The sequence below is a fragment of the Capricornis sumatraensis genome, chromosome 3, assembly GCF_032405125.1.
Source record: "Capricornis sumatraensis isolate serow.1 chromosome 3, serow.2, whole genome shotgun sequence".
In the NCBI taxonomy this organism is placed as follows: domain Eukaryota; kingdom Metazoa; phylum Chordata; class Mammalia; order Artiodactyla; family Bovidae; genus Capricornis; species Capricornis sumatraensis.
Window position 1 is genome coordinate 28,407,980 of NC_091071.1, and position 17,915 is coordinate 28,425,894.

The 17,915-nt window shown below is 50.1% G+C and overlaps 1 protein-coding gene across 3 annotated transcripts; it reads right to left on the reverse strand.

Moving 5' to 3' along the window:
* Positions 1-321: 321 nt before the first annotated feature.
* NTAN1 (N-terminal asparagine amidase) lies at positions 322-15,300 on the reverse strand. Of its 3 annotated transcripts, XM_068968288.1 has the most exons (10): positions 15,181-15,300; positions 8,173-8,275; positions 8,031-8,096; positions 7,638-7,746; positions 5,851-5,924; positions 4,626-4,679; positions 4,038-4,091; positions 2,721-2,818; positions 1,038-1,151; positions 322-649 (listed from the first exon to the last, which is right to left on the reverse strand). In XM_068968288.1, exons 1-10 carry the CDS (start codon positions 15,259-15,261, stop codon positions 470-472), a joined length of 933 nt encoding a protein of 310 aa, XP_068824389.1. In that variant the 5' UTR covers positions 15,262-15,300; the 3' UTR covers positions 322-469. The 3 variants fall into 3 exon arrangements, with proteins under 3 accessions (XP_068824389.1, XP_068824391.1, XP_068824390.1); XM_068968290.1 differs by lacking the exon at positions 8,173-8,275 and having other exon boundaries at positions 15,181-15,280; XM_068968289.1 differs by lacking the exons at positions 8,031-8,096; positions 8,173-8,275.
* Positions 15,301-17,915: the final 2,615 nt, after the last annotated feature.

Consider the following 17,915-nt stretch of genomic DNA (forward strand, 5'->3'; position numbering starts at 1 on the left):
GACTTCCTTTTGGATAGCAACTTCAAAAGAATAAACGTTTCTAAAAATACATAATATCAGGTTTGAATCTGATGCTTCTAAAGTATTTTGAGGTTAAAAAAAATCTGAGATGTATAAATTCTCGCCGCTGCATTTTAAACAAACTAAACGACAATTTTTCCTTTATTCACTAATTTAGCAGAATTAGGAAGACTTACCCAGACTTACCCAAGTATCTGAAATAGGTGCTTATGGAATAGTGAGAAAGCCAGCTTCTCCTCTGGCCTCTTAATACTAACCAAGAAGAAAACCTAAACAAATGCCTTTGCCAAAATAAGATTTTATTTTAAAGTCATCTGAAAAACAGGTAAGGAGTAAGGAGAGAGACCTCAGACTGAATGGAGGAAGATTCCAAGTTCACACTCTTCCCTGCCCCCGCCAGGGGTCTTTTGCTGTGTCAGAGAGGTGCTTTCTTTGGTAATTCCTATTTTTAGCTTCCTGGGGAAGAGATCTTTTCCCATAAGCCATCTTCATTTTTTTGGTAGAGTAGAGCCTTGTTCCCAGGAAACAGTGTGTTAGCTGGAGAAGGGTGTTTCTTTAAAAACATCAAGGTAGATCTGATATGTTCAACAAAGTGGGGGGGCTCAGCCAGAGGTGACGTGGAAAGGTTCTGGAAAAACAAGATTTGGGGTGTGAGAGGAGAACCGGCTCTGTTCCCTACTTTGATAAAGCTGTCAAGAGTGTCTCTGTGCTCCTTACACATTCATCAGGCTGTTCTCGGATCACTGTATAAATATATATAATTTGTAAAGTTACATAAGAAACAGGTGTGCTGGGTTAACGAGAACAAAGCAGATGGCTGCCTGTTGCTCTGCTGCGTAGACATCTACCCAGGATCCACTCACCCCCGACTAACATTAGGAGCAGCTCAGCAGGGTCTGCGAATGGTGCCCTCCACAGACACCGAAGGGAAAGCTGCTGTGGTCTCGTCTACACTCTCTTCTTCGACAGATGAGGAAACCAGGGGCCAGAGAGGTGCCCAGCCTGTAGATGCTCACCTCTAGTATCTGCTTATCATCTTGCTGCAACCAGAAATCCACATGGGGAAATGGCGTCCAGGAATACGGTCCTATACGAAGTTGCTCTGTCTTTGCATCGTAAATGCTAATCATCTAAAAAAAGAACATTTCAGGGGCAGAATTTAAGGAGTGTTATCGGCAGAAATGCTGCCTTTACTGCAAGCTCCCGTGTCGTCTTGAACTTGAGGCATTTATCTGGTAGAGAAGCTTCTTTCAAGTTTTGTCTCACTGCAACAAGCTGCCGCTTAACTACTTCCCACCAGTCTAGTACTGCACTTGGTGGGCAACAGACATCATTTTGTTTAGTTCTGACAACAGTCCTGCAGGAAGGTGGTGTTTTTTCCATTTTGGTTGCAGACCTGAGCCTCAGAGATGGGCCTGCTGCCAAAGTCATGTGTCTGTAAGTGTCAGGGCTGGGCTGCAGACCCCGTGTGTCTGACCCTCGCTGCCTCCTTGTTCACACCCCTAAGTCATCTTGGAGATTTAAAACCACACATGCCTGTTGCCTCAAGAGAAGGGAAAAGCCAACTCATAAAAATTTGCCAAATGATCAATTCCTTGAATTCTCAAATGTTGCCAGTGGTAGTTTCCAGCTTAACCAGCAATGTTCAATTTTGGTTACTGAGACTATGTCCTGCTGCCACTACTAAGTCGCTTCAGTCGTGTCCGACTCTGTGCGAACCCACAGACGGCAGCCCACCAGGCTCCCCAGTCCCTGGGATTCTCCAGGCAAGAACACCGGAGTGGGTTGCCATTTCCTTCTCCAGTGCATGAAAGTGAAAAGTCAAAGTGGAGTCGCTCAGTCGTCTCCGACTTTTAGCGACTCCATGGACTATAGCCCACCAGGCTCCTCCGTCCATGGGATTTTCCAGGCAAGAGTACTGGAGTGGGGTGCCATTGCCTTCTCCAAATATGTTCTGAATCTTAGCTAAATCAAGACTGTTCTGCTCCCTGAGAGACCGAGAAAGGAAACCTAACAATGTCAAAGGGTTGGCAGAACAGACCACTGGGTCCAGACGTTTCCAGTGAAAATGAAAGCTTTTCCTAAGCAAGCAGACTTCTTTTGGTTGCTCTGATGCGATTTCTGTTTTTTTCACGTTATGTGTTTTTAAAGGATTTTTTCACTCGTTCCTCAAACAGCATGTCAGTCTTATTTTTTTTCTAACTTTTAAAATGAAGGTGTTAGTTAACTAAAAAGACCCAAAGGCAATCAGACTTTTAAACTGATCTGATTATTCTTTGGGGTCATCAATTCATCCCAGCAAACTGCTTTCCAGTGACCTCGTCTGGGGACAGCATGACCTGCAGTAGAGAAAAGCAAAGCCTCTTCTCCCCACTTAGCTCTCCTTTCTTTGCAGTAACTTCACTGGTAAAGCTCTTACAAAGTACAAGGGGTTCATTTTGTTTGGATCTGGATGCAGGGAGAGTCACATATATCCCCAACATCTTCAGGGCACAGAACTGGGGTCTTGCGCTTCTAACCTAAAACATTCTTTCTTCTCTGCGTGCTATGAGTGTGTGGTGGTTCCTGATCATGGGCAGCTTTCCAGAAGCTGTCAGAAACTTTTCATTTCCAAAGTGGATAAAGCTCAAGGCTTTGGAGTTTGATGCACCGCCCCCCCTTCCCTTCACCCTGTTAAGACAAGGTGCTGTCGGACTCACTGGTCCTCCTGTTAAAGCTCGGGCGGCCCGCAGCTCCTCCTCTGGACCTCGGTCTTGGAAGGAGGCTCTGTAGATTTCCGCGGTTTTGATGTTGACAGCTGTGAGGACGACAGGATGACTCCAATTGGCAAAAGGACCTGGTAAGTCTCACACTCATACCATTGCCCGTGATAGGACTGAGCAAAGTTACATGTTGGTAGTCTCTCCCTTGCTGGGAAGGGAGAATGCAATGCTTTGGCCAGGCATCTCACTGAGAAGTGCTGGCCCGAGCTGGACCCAGTAAGACCTGGTTCCAGACCAAGGGCCGCCCCCACCCGGGAGACGCGCCATCTCTTCAGGCAGCCTGTGGCAAGGCCTCCCTGCTCAGCCCTGTGACAAGGAAGACAAGCCTTGACAAGACACGGCTGCGGACGTGGCCTGGGATCGGCGCCAGGGCTGGTGGTGTGTGTTGGTTAAGACTGTTTCTGACATACAAAGGATAGAATAGAATAAAGCAGTGAACACCCTGCCAAATAAACCAAATGTTAGGGATATGGCAGAAGCCCTCTGTAGAGACAGCCAGTCTCAGGACTTCCCTGGTGGTACAGTGGTTCAAAATCTGCTTTCCAATGCAGGAGACTCAGGTTCAATCCTTGGTCAGGGAACCAAGATCCCACATGCAGCAGGGCAGTTAAGCCTTCACCTGAACTACTGAGCTCAGGTGCCTCAACTAGAGAGAAGCCCAGGCACCACAAGAAAAAATCCTACGTGCCACAACTAAGCCCAATGCACCCAAATAAATACTTAAAGTAAATAAATAAAGACAGCCAGTCCCAGCCTGTTAAAGCCTCAGGAGTCCCAGGGGCTGTCACAGGAGGAAGGGACACTCTGGCTTTCTTTCAGGCTAACCATCTTTAGCCTGATGGTTTCACTTTGCTTTGTAAGCTCTTTGTTCTCCATCAAAACCTTAATTAGTTCCCTGAGTATAAGAAGATTCAAATTGCCCCATTTCAGCCCCCAGAGTTCTGGCTAGAGAAAAGCAGAGGGGCCTCTTGGGGGAGCAGAGCCCACTGACAAGCTGTCCTCTAACCCGGCGAGGCCCAGGCTTTCTATTCACTACCTGTTTCCCTTCACAGTCTAGGACGTGGACATTGTTTCTCCCGTAGATATAAGGTCAGAGAAGGTAAGCTCCTTGCCCAGGCTCGCCCAGCAGATCCAGAGAGGAGTCAGGACCCGGGCCCAAGGCTCTGCCACATTGACAGCTGTGGGCCCACCAGCTGCAAAATCTGCCTTTAACCAGTGTGAGATCATAGACCCTCCGCCCAACATGCTACTTACCAATGCCGTAAATTATTGGAAAGTGGCTTTCATTTTCTTCCCGGTCATTTAATTCTAACACATTAAAAAAAAAAGGAATTTTAAGATCTAATTTTAAAGAAATACAAAATAATTGCTTTCATTTTCTATAAACAGAGGCCAAGAAGGAGGCCCCCGCCTGCAAAGGGGGGGATCAGAACATGAAAGGGCCCGTGTCCTGTTTCCCAGCCAAGCCCGGGGCGGTCAGGTTATTGGAACAAACTGCCCCTCCAGTCTGAGTCTCCGGTCACCCACACACGTGGCGGCAGCTCCTCGTGGGACCGGCCCCAACCCTTCCTAGAAAACGGAAGAGGCTGCTGAGAATCCCTCAGAGGAGAGCCCTCAGGGGGTGGGGGGTCAGGATCTCAGCAGAGGCTGCGCGGGATCTGGATGAGGGAGGGCAGGGAGGGCCATGCCAGCAGATATGGGGAAAGCCAGAAGAGGGCAGCAATCCAACGACACGTGGTGCCGTCTGCAACTGAGGCACAGACGCAGGGTCCTGCCTTCAGGGCGAGGGCAAAACATCCCCCAAAGCTGCAGCTTTGCTCTGGGAGGAGTGGCGGAGCTCACCTGTCACACACAACGTCACCAGATGAATGTCATCTTCTTGTCTGTCGAATTCACCTACGACGAGAATTTTAAAACTCATGTCAAAAAAGTTCCTTTAAGCAGCAGAGCATACGCTGAACAAGTCAAGAGGGGGGTGGAGGGTGGGATCCACCACCCTTAGACCACAGCCCGGCCTGTCCATCGGAGGCGGATACCCCTGGGCGGATGCCCAGCACCCTGCCTGCCAAGGGTCAGACGCGCGCCCAGCATCGGGCCCAGAGAAAACTCCCACAGAGACTTTCATTTCTTCTCCCTATTCTGAGAGGCTGGCGGGACAAATAGTCATTAAGATTTTAATCTTTCCCTGAAGAACGTTTTTTCCTGATGGGTCATAAAATCTGACTGTTATGAAACATTTGGAAAGTATAGGAGAGTATAAGGAGTCTGTGGCTTTTGAAGGTGTAAGCGAATGGGCTTTTCCTGCCAATAATCTTAGCACTTAACAGTGTACTTCCTGCCGTGTTTGTCCGTGCACAGCTGAGCTCAGACACCGTGCAGGCACTGACTGTACATGTTATTGTTTGTACATGCTATTTTCCCATGCAGTGCAAGCCTCTTCGTTAAATATCTTTTAATGGCACGTATACCTATGCCTCTACTAGTGGACAGTAGATTTCTTGCTGTAGATAATCTTTTGCCCACCTTCAGGTGTAAATCTCTATGCACACTTCAGATTAATTTTCTTAGAAAAGATTCTCAAAAGAGAAATTACTGGGTCTGTGATGGACCAGGATGCCAAAAGGCTTTCCAGGTTCAGGTTCCACCAAAGTACTGCAGGGTGGAAGTATGCCCACCTCGCTGCTTCATGGTTAATCACAGAATGTTGTTTTTTCTCATGGTAGTATTTGCTAATTTAACCAAGAAAAAATAGTATTATCAGGGTTATTTTAACTTTCTGCAGATTAACAAGAACATTTCTGCAGGAGGGTGGTGTTTTTTTCCCCACACAATTCACAGGCTTACTGTGAGGCATCACCTGCTGTTTTGAAGGCAAACTATGTCCCCATCCCGTGAGCTCTAAACATTTAGCTCTTTGCTCTCCAGTGTTTATGGAAGATTTCAAGCTGAGCAGTTTGGGTGGCTCCCAGCAGGTGCACCCCTCGTAGGTTCTGTACTAATTGAGATTTTCATCTAAGCAAAAATAGGTACACATTTTTATCAGATTTGAGGGGAAAAGTGAACTTACTAAGGAGCTGATGAGTCAGTTTCTGTGACAACTGCCTATCGTCATTGAAGCCTCCCACGAGGTGTACTTCCAGCCTGATAAAGAGACGAGAGTGGGTGCTCAGAGGCGGGATGGCTTGGCCTGGCAGGCCTGGGTCTGCCCTGAGCCTCAGCTCCTGGTTCCCGGCCCTGTTCACGCCCGGGGGCCCAGGGGTGCCATGTCTCAAATATGATGCCACCGGGAGGCAAAAGTAAGAAAGGCTGGTCTGGAAGATGACGATTACATCACACTACTCACCCGCCCTGAGCGGGACGCTTCAGAAACCTCTTAAAAGTCTCGGCCTGGTGCAGGGTCGGGGAGGGACGAGACTGACCCGGCCCTGCATGGGGGCATCCCTGCCACCAGAAGGCCAGCGTCTTGGAGAGACAGGGGTCTCATCTCCGTTTTACAGAGAAGGAAACTGGTTCAGCGTCTGATGCACATGCTTATCTATGACAGCAGCTTTTTCCTCAGTGCGTCCCCCTGAGCACTGGCCGCATGAGACAGAAAAGCATTCTCAGGGTTCAATAAGCTTGGGAGGCCTTGCCCGCCCCCAGGGCAGCCACCAGGCACACAGCAGAGCACAGCAGCACAGTACAGCTCTGGGAAGACCTACAGCTGGAAAACCCACATCAACTCTGTTAACCCTGCGTTTCCCAAGCTCACTTCTCTGCTAACTCCAGTCCTCTGCCTGTGACGACCTGGGGACCCGAGCTCAAGAGAGTGCAGCCACCTTTCACACTCCCTTCAACCGACAGAACCCTCCCAAGGAAGGCCCCAGAATCTTCCACGTCAGCAGCTCAGTGTGAAGCATCTGGTGGCCTCGAATCCTCTCTCTCACAACCATGTGCTGAGAACCATGGTCCTGGGCCTGGAGCCCAGTCCAGCTATATATACTGCCGGGCTCAGTGTCTGACAGGACACAAGGTTGAGGCCAGCCCAGCCGATCACAGACCCGGCAAGGGGAGAGTTAAACTTAAACACAGATCTCTGTTCCACTAGGGAAACTGTGACAGCGAGGAGGCCTTCCTTAAATCCCTGGGATTTGGAGAACGTGTGTATGACTAGACTAGTTCATTCCAGTGAACTGCTGCCCCAGACTTCAGATAAGATGAGAGCCATGCCTGCCAGGCCTGGCGATGAGAGAGAAAAGGGAAGCGACAGTGAGCACCAGCCAGACAGCCGGGCTGGGGTCGCGGCTCCCTTAAGTAGCCACGTGGCTCCTGAGGGCCCACCCTGGGGGCCGCATGTGGGAAGCAGTCTGTCACTGGTGAGCAGGCGAGCGCTGTGCTGGGCGCCCAGGCGGGCGCCAGCTCTTGCACACAGTCTGCAACACTGACCCCCTTCCCCACCTTCCTTTTCCTCGCAGCCCGACCACTACTTAACATCCTGCTTTGCTGGCGTCTTCCTCCCCATGGACTGTGAGCCCCGGGGGCAGGGTTTTGTCTCCTCCATTCACTGTGAGGCCCCTGGCACCTATGAGCAGTTCCAGTTCACAGGAAACACTCAACAAACACCTCCTGAAGAAAGGGAGAGATTCCACTGCTGGGGTGCCACAAGGCATCGGCGGACACACAGAGGCCACGAAAGCGCCACTGAGAACACAACTGCAGGTTCAAAGTCAGACCCTCCTTCCGGGACCAGCCCCGAGTCCCATCGCCCACTCTGCCCTGAGCAGCTGCTGAGGCTAGGGCGGGCACCCCAGCAGCTTCCTCTACACGACGGGGCCAAGTTCCCCACATGACGCAACGCAAGAGCGGGGCGCTCACCTTCCACATTGGGTGTGGTCAGAAAAGGATTTTATGGCGTTCATGATCAAGGGGACCTCAGCTTTGGTGTCACTTCCGTCACAGTGTGTCAAGCAGGTAGCCCCATTACCTGAAGAACAAGGGTGAAACGACTCATGTTATTCCCGATGAGAACTCGGGGTGCAGCCCAGGTCTACGCCTGTCCATTCGGACCACCTCATCTTTCAACGGCCTGCAAGAAGGAAAAACAGAGACGTCTGGGCTGCCCAGCCAACCCATCTGACCAGGGCCTCGGGGAGGGGCCATGCAGACGGAGGAGAGGTGAGCGGAGCCAGGAAACGCAAATTGAGACGCTCATGGTCCCACGCGGTGGGTCCAGGTAAGGAACAGTTTCCTGCGTGTCTCTCGTCATACCTGTGTGCCTCAGGACCACAATGTGACAAGTGGTGGCATCATCAGAACCCAGAATGGAGATGGAGCCTGTTTAAAAAAGAAATAAAATAAAACATCCACTAGCCTTTGGGGAGAAGGCCCAAATCACTGGTTCCTAACCTACCATCCTTTGGGGAGGTCACTGCAAGCTCTCTTTGCTGAACATACAGAAGGCCCTGGGGTCCCACTTGTTGAACAGACTGACCTCTGAGAAGTCTGGCTCTTTCCTGTTTAATTAAAAAAAAAAAATAAAATAGTGATGGAAATTAGTGAGGATTGAGTAACTAGATAGATAGATGGAGAGAGCCAAAGTGCGCCCTAGGTGGAAACAGACCCTCGTGAGGTCTGAGGTGTGTGTATTATCTGACAGAAAGGCTAAAATAAAAACGCAGTGGGATAAATAAAAACACTACCATGTGGAACAGTGAAGAAAGCAAGGAAGTTCTGGGTTTTTTTCACCCTAGAGAACAACATTCTAAAACCTATGAAATAAGATGCAAAGATCCTTTTCTACAATTCTTTGCAATTATAAAGAGAATCAGATCAGATGGACTAGTGGAGTGAGTGGTTCAGAAATTACAGCCCTTCTTCACTTTCTTTAAAAATGAGGATGGCTCCAAGCCTTCCCTATGCCCCAACCTAGTAATCCCCCCTCTGGAAACCTGTACTGTGGGAATAACCCCAAATACCAATGCGCTTATCCCTGTGTTACTGGGAACGGCACGAAGCTGGGGACGACAACCGAAAGGTAAGCAAATTATGCAGAACCGGCTCACAGCTGTTAACCCCGCAGTCACAAACAATGAAGACCACGGGAAAGGAGCTTTGAGAAATGGAAAACTGAAGAGCAAGACACAAGAGTGGGAAAAGAAATTTAAGCTGTAAATATGCTATTAGTGCGACAATGCTGAAAACGTTACTACATATAGGGGAAAATACTGGAAGGAAAGCCACCGATATAACCATGATGGCGTTGGAACAAGGCCAACGCACGTCATTTAACTGTCCCAGCTGTCGTTCCTCTATTCTCCAAATGCCCTGTGAGGTAATTATGTTATTAAAGTAGAAAACCAGGGGATTTCCCTGGTGGTCCAGTGTTAAGACGCTGAGCATCCCATGCTGGGGGCAGGGGTTGGATCCCTGGTTAGGGAACATGCCACATGGCATGGCCCAAAAAAAAAAAAAAAAGGCTACAGCAGAGAACCAAACAGGAGAACTCATAAATAAGCAAATTAACGAAAAGGTAGGGTAACATTAGGTGTCCACTGAGTGTCTGTATAAATTCTTATGCAGTAAATCTGGAGTGGGGAAAACTCAGGTGGCCAGTTAGCTCTTCGCCCAGTCGCTCAGTTGTGTCTGACTTTGCAATCCCGGAATGTAGCCCACCAGGCTCCTCTGTCCATGGGATTTCCCAGGCAAAAATACTGGAGTGGGTTGCCATTCCCTTCTCCAGGGGGTCTTCCTGACCCAGAGATCAAACCTGGATCGCCTGCATTGCAGGCAGATTCTTTACTGTCTGAGCCACCAGGGAAGCCCAATTAATTCTTTAATGAGAATTAGATTTTTTTTTTCAAAAATGTCAAATTGATGCATCACTAAAATGTATCCTTATTTCCTTCTTACTTACAACAAATCAACTCCTCAAGAAACAATTTCCTAACCACGTGTGCAAATACAGAGCGTGTAGGTACTTGTCTAGACCAGGGAACATTTTTATAGACTTACACTGGCTGCTGGCCATTCCTCACAGCTGGGGCTGATTTCGGTTAGTGCTGGCTTACCAGACAAAATACAAGAGATAGAAGAGAACATGACAATCCACTGGATGAGTTATAAAAAGTTCTCTTCTAATAAACTTCCACTAATTAGAAGCAAGGCAGCAGTTACAGTGAGGAAGTACAGTGAGAAATAGTGAGGAACCACTTCAGAAAGGAATTAAATTGGGGACTAGCAGGTGCAAACTATGACATACAGAACGGATAAACAATAAGGCCCTAACTGTACGTAGCACAGGGAGCCAGTCAGTGTCCTGTAATAAATGACAATGGAGAAGAACATGAGAAAGAAGATAAATACATAAAACTGAATCACTGCTATACAGCAGAAATTAACACATCGCAAATTAACTATACTTCAATTTAAAATACTTTTCTAAAAAGAAAGGAGCAAGGACTGAATGAAGCACAGTGTGCGATCCGAGGCCTGGAGTCAAAGAGAAAGAAATGCAGCCGATGGTGCAAAAACTCACACCTCAGAGCAGTGAGCGCTCTTCCTTTTCAGACCACTTCTCACCTCAATTCAAGGTAAGATAAAGGAGGACGCAGAATTTCTTTTTTTTAATCATTCCTTTAATACTCACCTCCTTTGGTTGTTTCGGGGAGAGGGAGGGAGGAGTCAAGGCAAATTTTTACCGCTCCTTTTCACAACTGGGTCACCACCCAAAAGCAAAGCTATTTCTGAGAAATGAATTATCACTTGTTTACCTAAGAACCCCAAATCACAACGTCTCTGATCTACAGTGCCTACTGTTTCCCAGAGAAACAGAAGCGCGCTGATTGGGAGAGAGGACGGCCTGAAAGGGAAAACAGCGACGTTGGTCTGTCACTTTCAAAAAGGAAAAGATTAGCTCAAGTTCTCCTCTAAGCAAAAACACACAGCCCTACTATATAAACTCGTATCCCTTCTGAAATAAAAGCAGCCCAGGTTTTTTTAATGTTCTGAACGCTCAGATTCACACACACACACAGACACACACACAGACACACACCACACCCCTCCCCAAAACCTTTTCCCTCAGTCTCTCTTGCTACTGCTCATCCTCACTTCTCAATTCCTATCTGAGGGCACTGTCCTCTTATCCCCAGGGTCAGTGCACTTGTTTCAGAAAAGGGCCAGACGGTAAATATTTGGGGCTTAGCAGACCGTGCAGTTTCAGCTTCTCAGTGTGAAATCAACAGAGGACACGTGACAAATGGTCGTGTCCCCAGAAAATATTTATGGGTGACAATGAACACTGAATTTCATGAGACTTCATGTGTCACGAAGTGACTTCATATTTCACATATCAGGAAGCATTCTTTTCTTTCCCCTCATCGTTTAAAACTGTAGAAACCACTCTGGGCTGGTGGGTCATCCACCAACAGAAAGCGGCCCGTGGCTGTAGCTGACTGTCCCTGGGTTCACCCATCGCTGGGGTGCAACCCCAGAGGACAACTAAGTACCCCTCACCCCTCTGCCAGACTCTGTCTTTCTTCCTTCAAAAACGGGAAAGCAAGTATGAAAGCACCGCCCAGCCCAGCCCAGCCCTCGGGACTGAGCCTTCTTCCCCCCACAGGGCCCTACCCCATCTCACACCTGCTGTTGTAGCTGTGTAGTCTCTCGGTCATGTCTGACCCTCTTTGTGACCCCATGGCCTGTAGCCCACCAGGCTTCTCTGTCCATGGGAGTTCCCAGGAAAGATTACTGCAGTGGGCTGCCATTTCCTCCTCCAGGGGATCTTCCTGAGCCAGGGATCGAACCTGTGTCTCCTGCATTGGCAGGTGGCTCCTTTACTGCTGAGCCACCTGAGAAGCCCAAGAAATGGGAGCACGATGGCACTCTGGCCGAGAACAGGGCCCGGGGCCTCCTGTGTGGGAGGTGAGAATTCTTCCACTGAACCCCATGCGCCTCTCACCTCAATTCCTGCAACTCATGCCCCCAGCGAAAAGTACAAGGCATGACAATGCAGGGGGGCGGGGGCGCCCACCACTCACTCCTGGAGTGACTGACCTGGGCAGAGCCTGAGCCCCTGTGCTTCATCCCGTCCTCTGGGAAACGAGGCCACTGCTTAGGGTGCGGGAGGATTAACTGGGAGCAGGCCTGCGGGGAGTGGCTGTCCCTACTCCCCACCTCTGCTCCCCGGTCCTGACCCCGAGGTCTCCCATACCCACTCTATCCTTGGGATGGCTGCCTGCATCCTTGCTTCAAAACACTGGTTCTGTTACAGGGTTTTTGTGCTCAAAAAGCCCTTCAATGGGATAATTACAGGGATTTATAAAGATTCAGCTCTGTGAATGTTTCTAAAGGGGAAAGAGCAGAAATGTCTCGCATGCTTAAAAGCAGGAACTACATTATGTGGAATTCCATGGGACCGTTAAGTCTCAAGACGCTGCGGGACCGGATTCTGAGCATCCAGAGGCTGGATAAGAGTGGAGGCTCTGGACCGCACCATCCGAGGGTGCTCTCTGCGGGGACGGCGGCATCTGCATCTGCTGTCTCATCTTGTAGCCGCTGTCACTCATGACTGTCGAGCACTAGAAACATGGCTAGTGTGACTGTGTGTGTGCTCACGATGCTTCAGTCGTGTCTGACTCTTTGCGACCCCATGGACTGTAGCCCGCCAGGCTCCTCTGTCCGCGGGATTCTCCAGGGAAGGATACTGGAGTGGGTTGCCCTGCCCTCCTCCAGGGGATCTTCCCGACCCCACAACAGAACCCGCATCTCCTGCGTCTCCTGCACTGCAGGTGGATTCCTTAACCACTGAGCCACTTGGGAAGCGCAGTGTGACTGAGGAGCTGATTTTTTAATTTTATCGAATTTTGTTGCTAAGTCACTTCAGTCGTGTCCGACTCTGTGCGACCCCAGAGACAACAGGCCACCAGGCTCCCCCGTCCTTGGGATTCTCCAGGCAAGAACACTGGAGTAGGTTGCTATTTCCCATGAATTTTAACTAAATGTAAACTGCCACCTGTGGCCAATGGCTACGGTACTGAGCAGCGCTGCTCCAGAGGCAAAGGCCAACCCGCCAGGGTTCACCTCTCGCAGCATGCAAAACCTTGGGCAACTTACTCCACCCTCCGTGCCTCAGAGTCCCCAGCTGTAAAATGGGAACAGTATTAGTACCTGCCTCCTAGGGCTGGGATGCTTGGCGAGCTCCACAGCACTGCTATTACTGTTGCTGCTGTTATTATTATCCTACGCTAAACATAGCTATAGACGGGCTAGTAACTGCTGCTACTGCATACTCACAACCTACTGTCACAGGAAAAAAGACACCTTATGGAACAGAACACACAGTACACTATCATGTAAAAAAGTACGTCATATACAACGAAAAACCTCTGTAAGGATATTCACCAAAGTGTGAAGCATAGCTGTGGTCACAGATTCCTTTTCCTTCTTTTTGAGACTTCTATTTTCTTACCAAAGGGATACTACTTGCTATTAAACAAATAATAATTAAACCTTTCCTTTCTCTACACTGTGTGTCAGCTGAACGACCCATCTAAACCTCTGCAACCTACGTATGACTGACCTCTCCCAGCTTGCCTCCCATTCTGCCCTCCTGCCCTCTGTGCCAGGCCCTCCTGCCCTCTGTGCCAGGGAAACCAGCCAGTTCACCCGCCCTCGGAACCCCTCCTGCCCTTCCCAGGGGCCAGGGGGCACAGTCCAGTTGGCCCAGTGAGAATGCCTCCCCTCTCCCTTTAGGCCGCCGCATGTGGAAGCGGCCGCCCACCCCAGCCACACTCCTGTAAGGCAAACTGGTCCCCACTCCACAGCCTTTCTAGGCCGAGTCTCCCCAGAGGCCAAACCTCCCTTCTAGAGGTTCCTGGTATCCCACCTCATTCCCCTTCTCTCCACACTTAGGGTGCTGCCTTGGACTAACTTTTTCATAGAAACTTTCTAACAGACATAAAAATAGAGTGTCACTACATTCTTTAGGCAGCTGCAACTTCTTCCCCTTTGAGTCCCAGTCCCAACTTCAGCAGTTAAGTGACACAGCACAAGGAAGGAAAGTGCTTAACATGATGACTAGTGTCCGCTGGGTGCCCAGTACGTGCTGGCTGATATTACTACGGCTTTCTCGAAATGTAAGTTGAGAATCAGAGTTGTCCCCTCTTCCCTTGTCAGTAACATCGCCTCATCTTTCAGGGGTCATTCTGCTCACTTGTTTGTGTAACACATATTTACAAAGCACAGATTCATGGCCAGGGTCTGCCCTAGGCTCTGAGGATACAAAGGGAAGATGCATACTCTGCCTTCAGGAAGCTTAAGTTCTCGCAAGGGGAGGCGGAGATCAAGGGAAAATAAAACAAGCCTGCTGGACAAGATCATTACACACCGCCCAACTGGTACAGAAGAAACCTCAAGAATATCTTTCCTAAGCCCACAGACTTGGCCAGATTCCTGAGCTTCACTTTGCAGAGTGAAAAGGGGCATTCTCCCCTGTACGGCACTTAATTAACAGTTAATGGTGTTTGAGCCACTCTGTGGCTAAAAAACATAAAAACCATCCCCACCCCATACATACCCTGACTGTGAGGAAAGAGGCAAAGGCCATAGGGGCCATAGGGGCCATGAGGGGCTCAGTGGGCATCTCTTAAATCCATGAAATGGGTTGAACTGGATCTGAGGCAAGTGGGAGGTTTGGTTCCGATTTTTTTTTTTACAGTAAAAATCGTTTTCCAGTCTCTGCTTATGCATGGAATAAGGGTTCAGAGGTCTATCTAAGGACAAAAGCAGGAAACAAAACAAAAAAACCTTCCATAGGGTGTGGTCCTCAACACAGCCCAGCGGGGCGAAAACACCGAGGGCCCTTCCTTCCGTCTAAAAATACCCGGGAGCCCCACACCGCGGGGCTAGAAGTCCAGGGGACCCGCCGGGATGCCCCTGCCCACATCCGGAACAGCCTCTAGCTTCCTGAAACCCCCAGGAGGGTGGTACACTCACCGCGGGTGGGAATGCGCGGCGAGGGAGCGACCCAGGGCGCTGCCCAGATTCGCCTAAACGGGTCAAAATCCGGACTGGGGGGCTGGGACCGCCCTATATGTGAGAGGGGGACCCGGCGTGTCCTCCAGCCGCGGTGCTGGGCGACCTTGGGCAAGTCACCTAACCTCTCTGGGCCCCCGTCCCCTCCTCTGGAAAAAGAGGGGGGCCTCCGCAGATGCCCTGTAAGGTCCAAAGAAGGTAAAAGCCCCACAGACGCCTCAAGCCCGCGCTCCGGATGTGCCGACAGCACCTCAGCTGCGCCAAGTTTCGAGCCTGACTCCGGGGAGAGCTGGTGGTGCCGGCGGCGGCGGGCTGAGGACGGCTCTGGCCCGCCTGCGGGTTCCCTCGGTCCCGCCTCGTAGCCCCCCGCCCGGGCCCTGCTCACCTCCAGAAGCGGGTGAGCTCGGACCAGGTCCCCGGCGGACTGCGGCAGCCGCACTCGCCGCCCGTCCACGAGCAGCGGCATCGCGGAGGCGGCCGCCCGGGCAGGCCCAGGGAGGCAGCGGCCTCCCCACCCCGGGGCCCCCCTCCGCCCCCAGCCTCGGGCAGCCCCGCCCCGGCCCGCCGCGCCGCGCGTGCCTCCGGGAAATGGAGTCCGACGGAGGCGCAGTCCCCAGAGGCTAAGGAAACCTAGAGCGGGGTCGCAGGGCCCCATGGGAAACGTAGTACAAAACGGAGGGAGCCCCCTCCTCCGCAAGGGGCGCTGGGAAATGTAGTCCTGAAAGCGTGGAAAGACACGCAGGATGGGGAGGAGCCGAGCTTCTCCAGAGGGCCTTTGCGCTCAGCTCCAGGCTCACAGGAAAAGGCAATGACACCCCACTCCAGTACTCTTGTCTGGAAAATCCCAAGGACGGAGGAGCCTGGTAGGCTACAGTCCATGGGGTCGCTAAGAGTCGGACACGACTGAGCGACTTCACTTTCACTTTTCACTTTCACACGTTGGAGAAGGAAATGGCAACCCACTCCAGTGTTCTTGCCTGGAGAATCCCAGGGACGGGGGAGCCTGGTGGGCTGCCGTCTATGGGGTCGCACAGAGTTGGACACTACTGAAGCAACTTAGCAGCAGCAGCAGCGGCAGCCAGGCTCACAATTCAGCCAACCTGGCCTGAGTTTGGGCACTGGGGTCGCCTAAGTTCATCATAGTGAACTAGAGAAAGTCTGCAAACCTGCGTGTTGCTTCAAAGGGCTGTATTTAATGATTAACATAAACTGTTTAAAGATGAAAAAATGGACCCTGAAGTTTGCTAGCCCCACACATTTAGAGATCGCTAATAATGATCTCTTTCAGATCATGGCTTCCCAGGTGGCACAGGTGGTAAAAGAGCCTGCCTGCTAACGCAGGAGACTAAAAAGCTGCGAGTTCGATCCCTGGGTTGGGAAGACCTCCTGGCAGAGGAAAGAGCAACCCACTCCATGACTCCTGCCTGGGGAATTCAATGGACAGAGAGCCTGGTGGGCTACAGTCCATAGGGTCTGTAGACTCAGATGCGACTGAAGAGACTTAGGCCACAAGTAGGCACAATAATGCTTGATGCTTGACATTAAATAGGCACTAAGAGATGGGCTGCATCCGGTCCCATCACTTCATGGGAAATAGATGGGGAAACAGTGGAAACAGTGTCAGACTTTATTTTTTGGGGCTCCAAAATCACTGCAGATGGTGACTGCAGCCATGAAATTAAGACGCTTACTCCTTGGAAGAAAAGTTATGACCAACCTAGATAGTATATTCAAAAGCAGAGACATTACTTTGCCGACTAAGGTCCGTCTAGTCAAGGCTATGGTTTTTCCTGTGGTCGTGTATGGATGTGAGAGTTGGACTGTGAAGAAGGCTGAATGCCGAAGAATTGACGCTTTTGAACTGTGGTGTTGGAGAAGACTCCTGAGAGTCCCTGGGACTGCAAGGAGATCCAACCAGTCCATTCTGAAGGAGATCAACCCTGGGATTTCTTGGAAGGAATGATGCTAAAGCTGGAAGCTCCAGTACTTTGGCCACCTCATGTGAAGAGTTGACTCATTGGAAAAGACTCTGATGCTGGGAGGGATTGGGGGCAGGAGGAGAAGGGGATGACCGAAGATGAGATGGCTGGATGGCATCATGGACTCGATGGACATGAGTCTGAGTGAACTCCGGGAGTTGGTGATGGACAGGGAGGCCTGGCGTGCTGCGATTCATGGGGTTGCAAAGAGTCGGACACGACTGAGCGACTGAACTGAACTGAACTGAACTGAAGAGATGGGCTAAGAACCCTGGGAGTAAAGATCAGCAAAATGCCCTACAGACCCTACTGAGGATAGGTACACTGGTGTGAGGCTTCTCACCTTGGAGCCAATACTATTCAAATAGATCCCGACTCCACAATGAACAAAACAATTTTAGAAAAGTCATAACGGTGAGATGATCAAGGGGGACGCACTTCACACAGAGCAAAAATTATTAGACTGTCTCTAGGATGCTGCAGTAAGCACTGCCTGGCAGGCAGAGCCTTCAGACCCTTCTCCTCCAGTTGAGTTTAAGTTGGTACCAAATAGGTAAACATGGGAGAAATGGAAGTTATCTTTGCCTTGAAAAGACTTTTCCATGCTTCCTGCATAACTTTCTCCCAAGGTGGTGAAACAACTGACTTTACATGAACATTCATCAAATCCTCACAACCATGAAATAGTTATTAGTAATTTCCACTTTTATTTTCAAAGTGGAGCTCAGAGAGACTAGGTAACTTGCTCAGGGTCACACCTCAGAAAGAAGACAGGTCTGACACCCTCGACACTTTGTAAGTCCTTTCACATCTGTAAGAATTAGCCACTTCTCATTAAAGAAGGCCCACCCGTAGCTGGCAGACAAAATGATGGACCCTGGGACTCCTACTCCATTGAAAGCCTGCTTTTGAGTACGAGGGATAGAAAAATCCTGTTTTCACATAATTCCAAAGATTAAACTTTTTTTTTTCACAGATGTTCCTTAAAACCCTGTAACTTTCTGGAAGTGTTTGTTCTCCTTGGACCAGTTGGGTGGGATGCCCTCTAGACGCACCTGGAAGTGATCCTCATCACCAATATGCAACTATTTCTGAGTACTTGCAACCTGGCCTCCCCTGGTGCCCCAGTGGTAAAGAATCC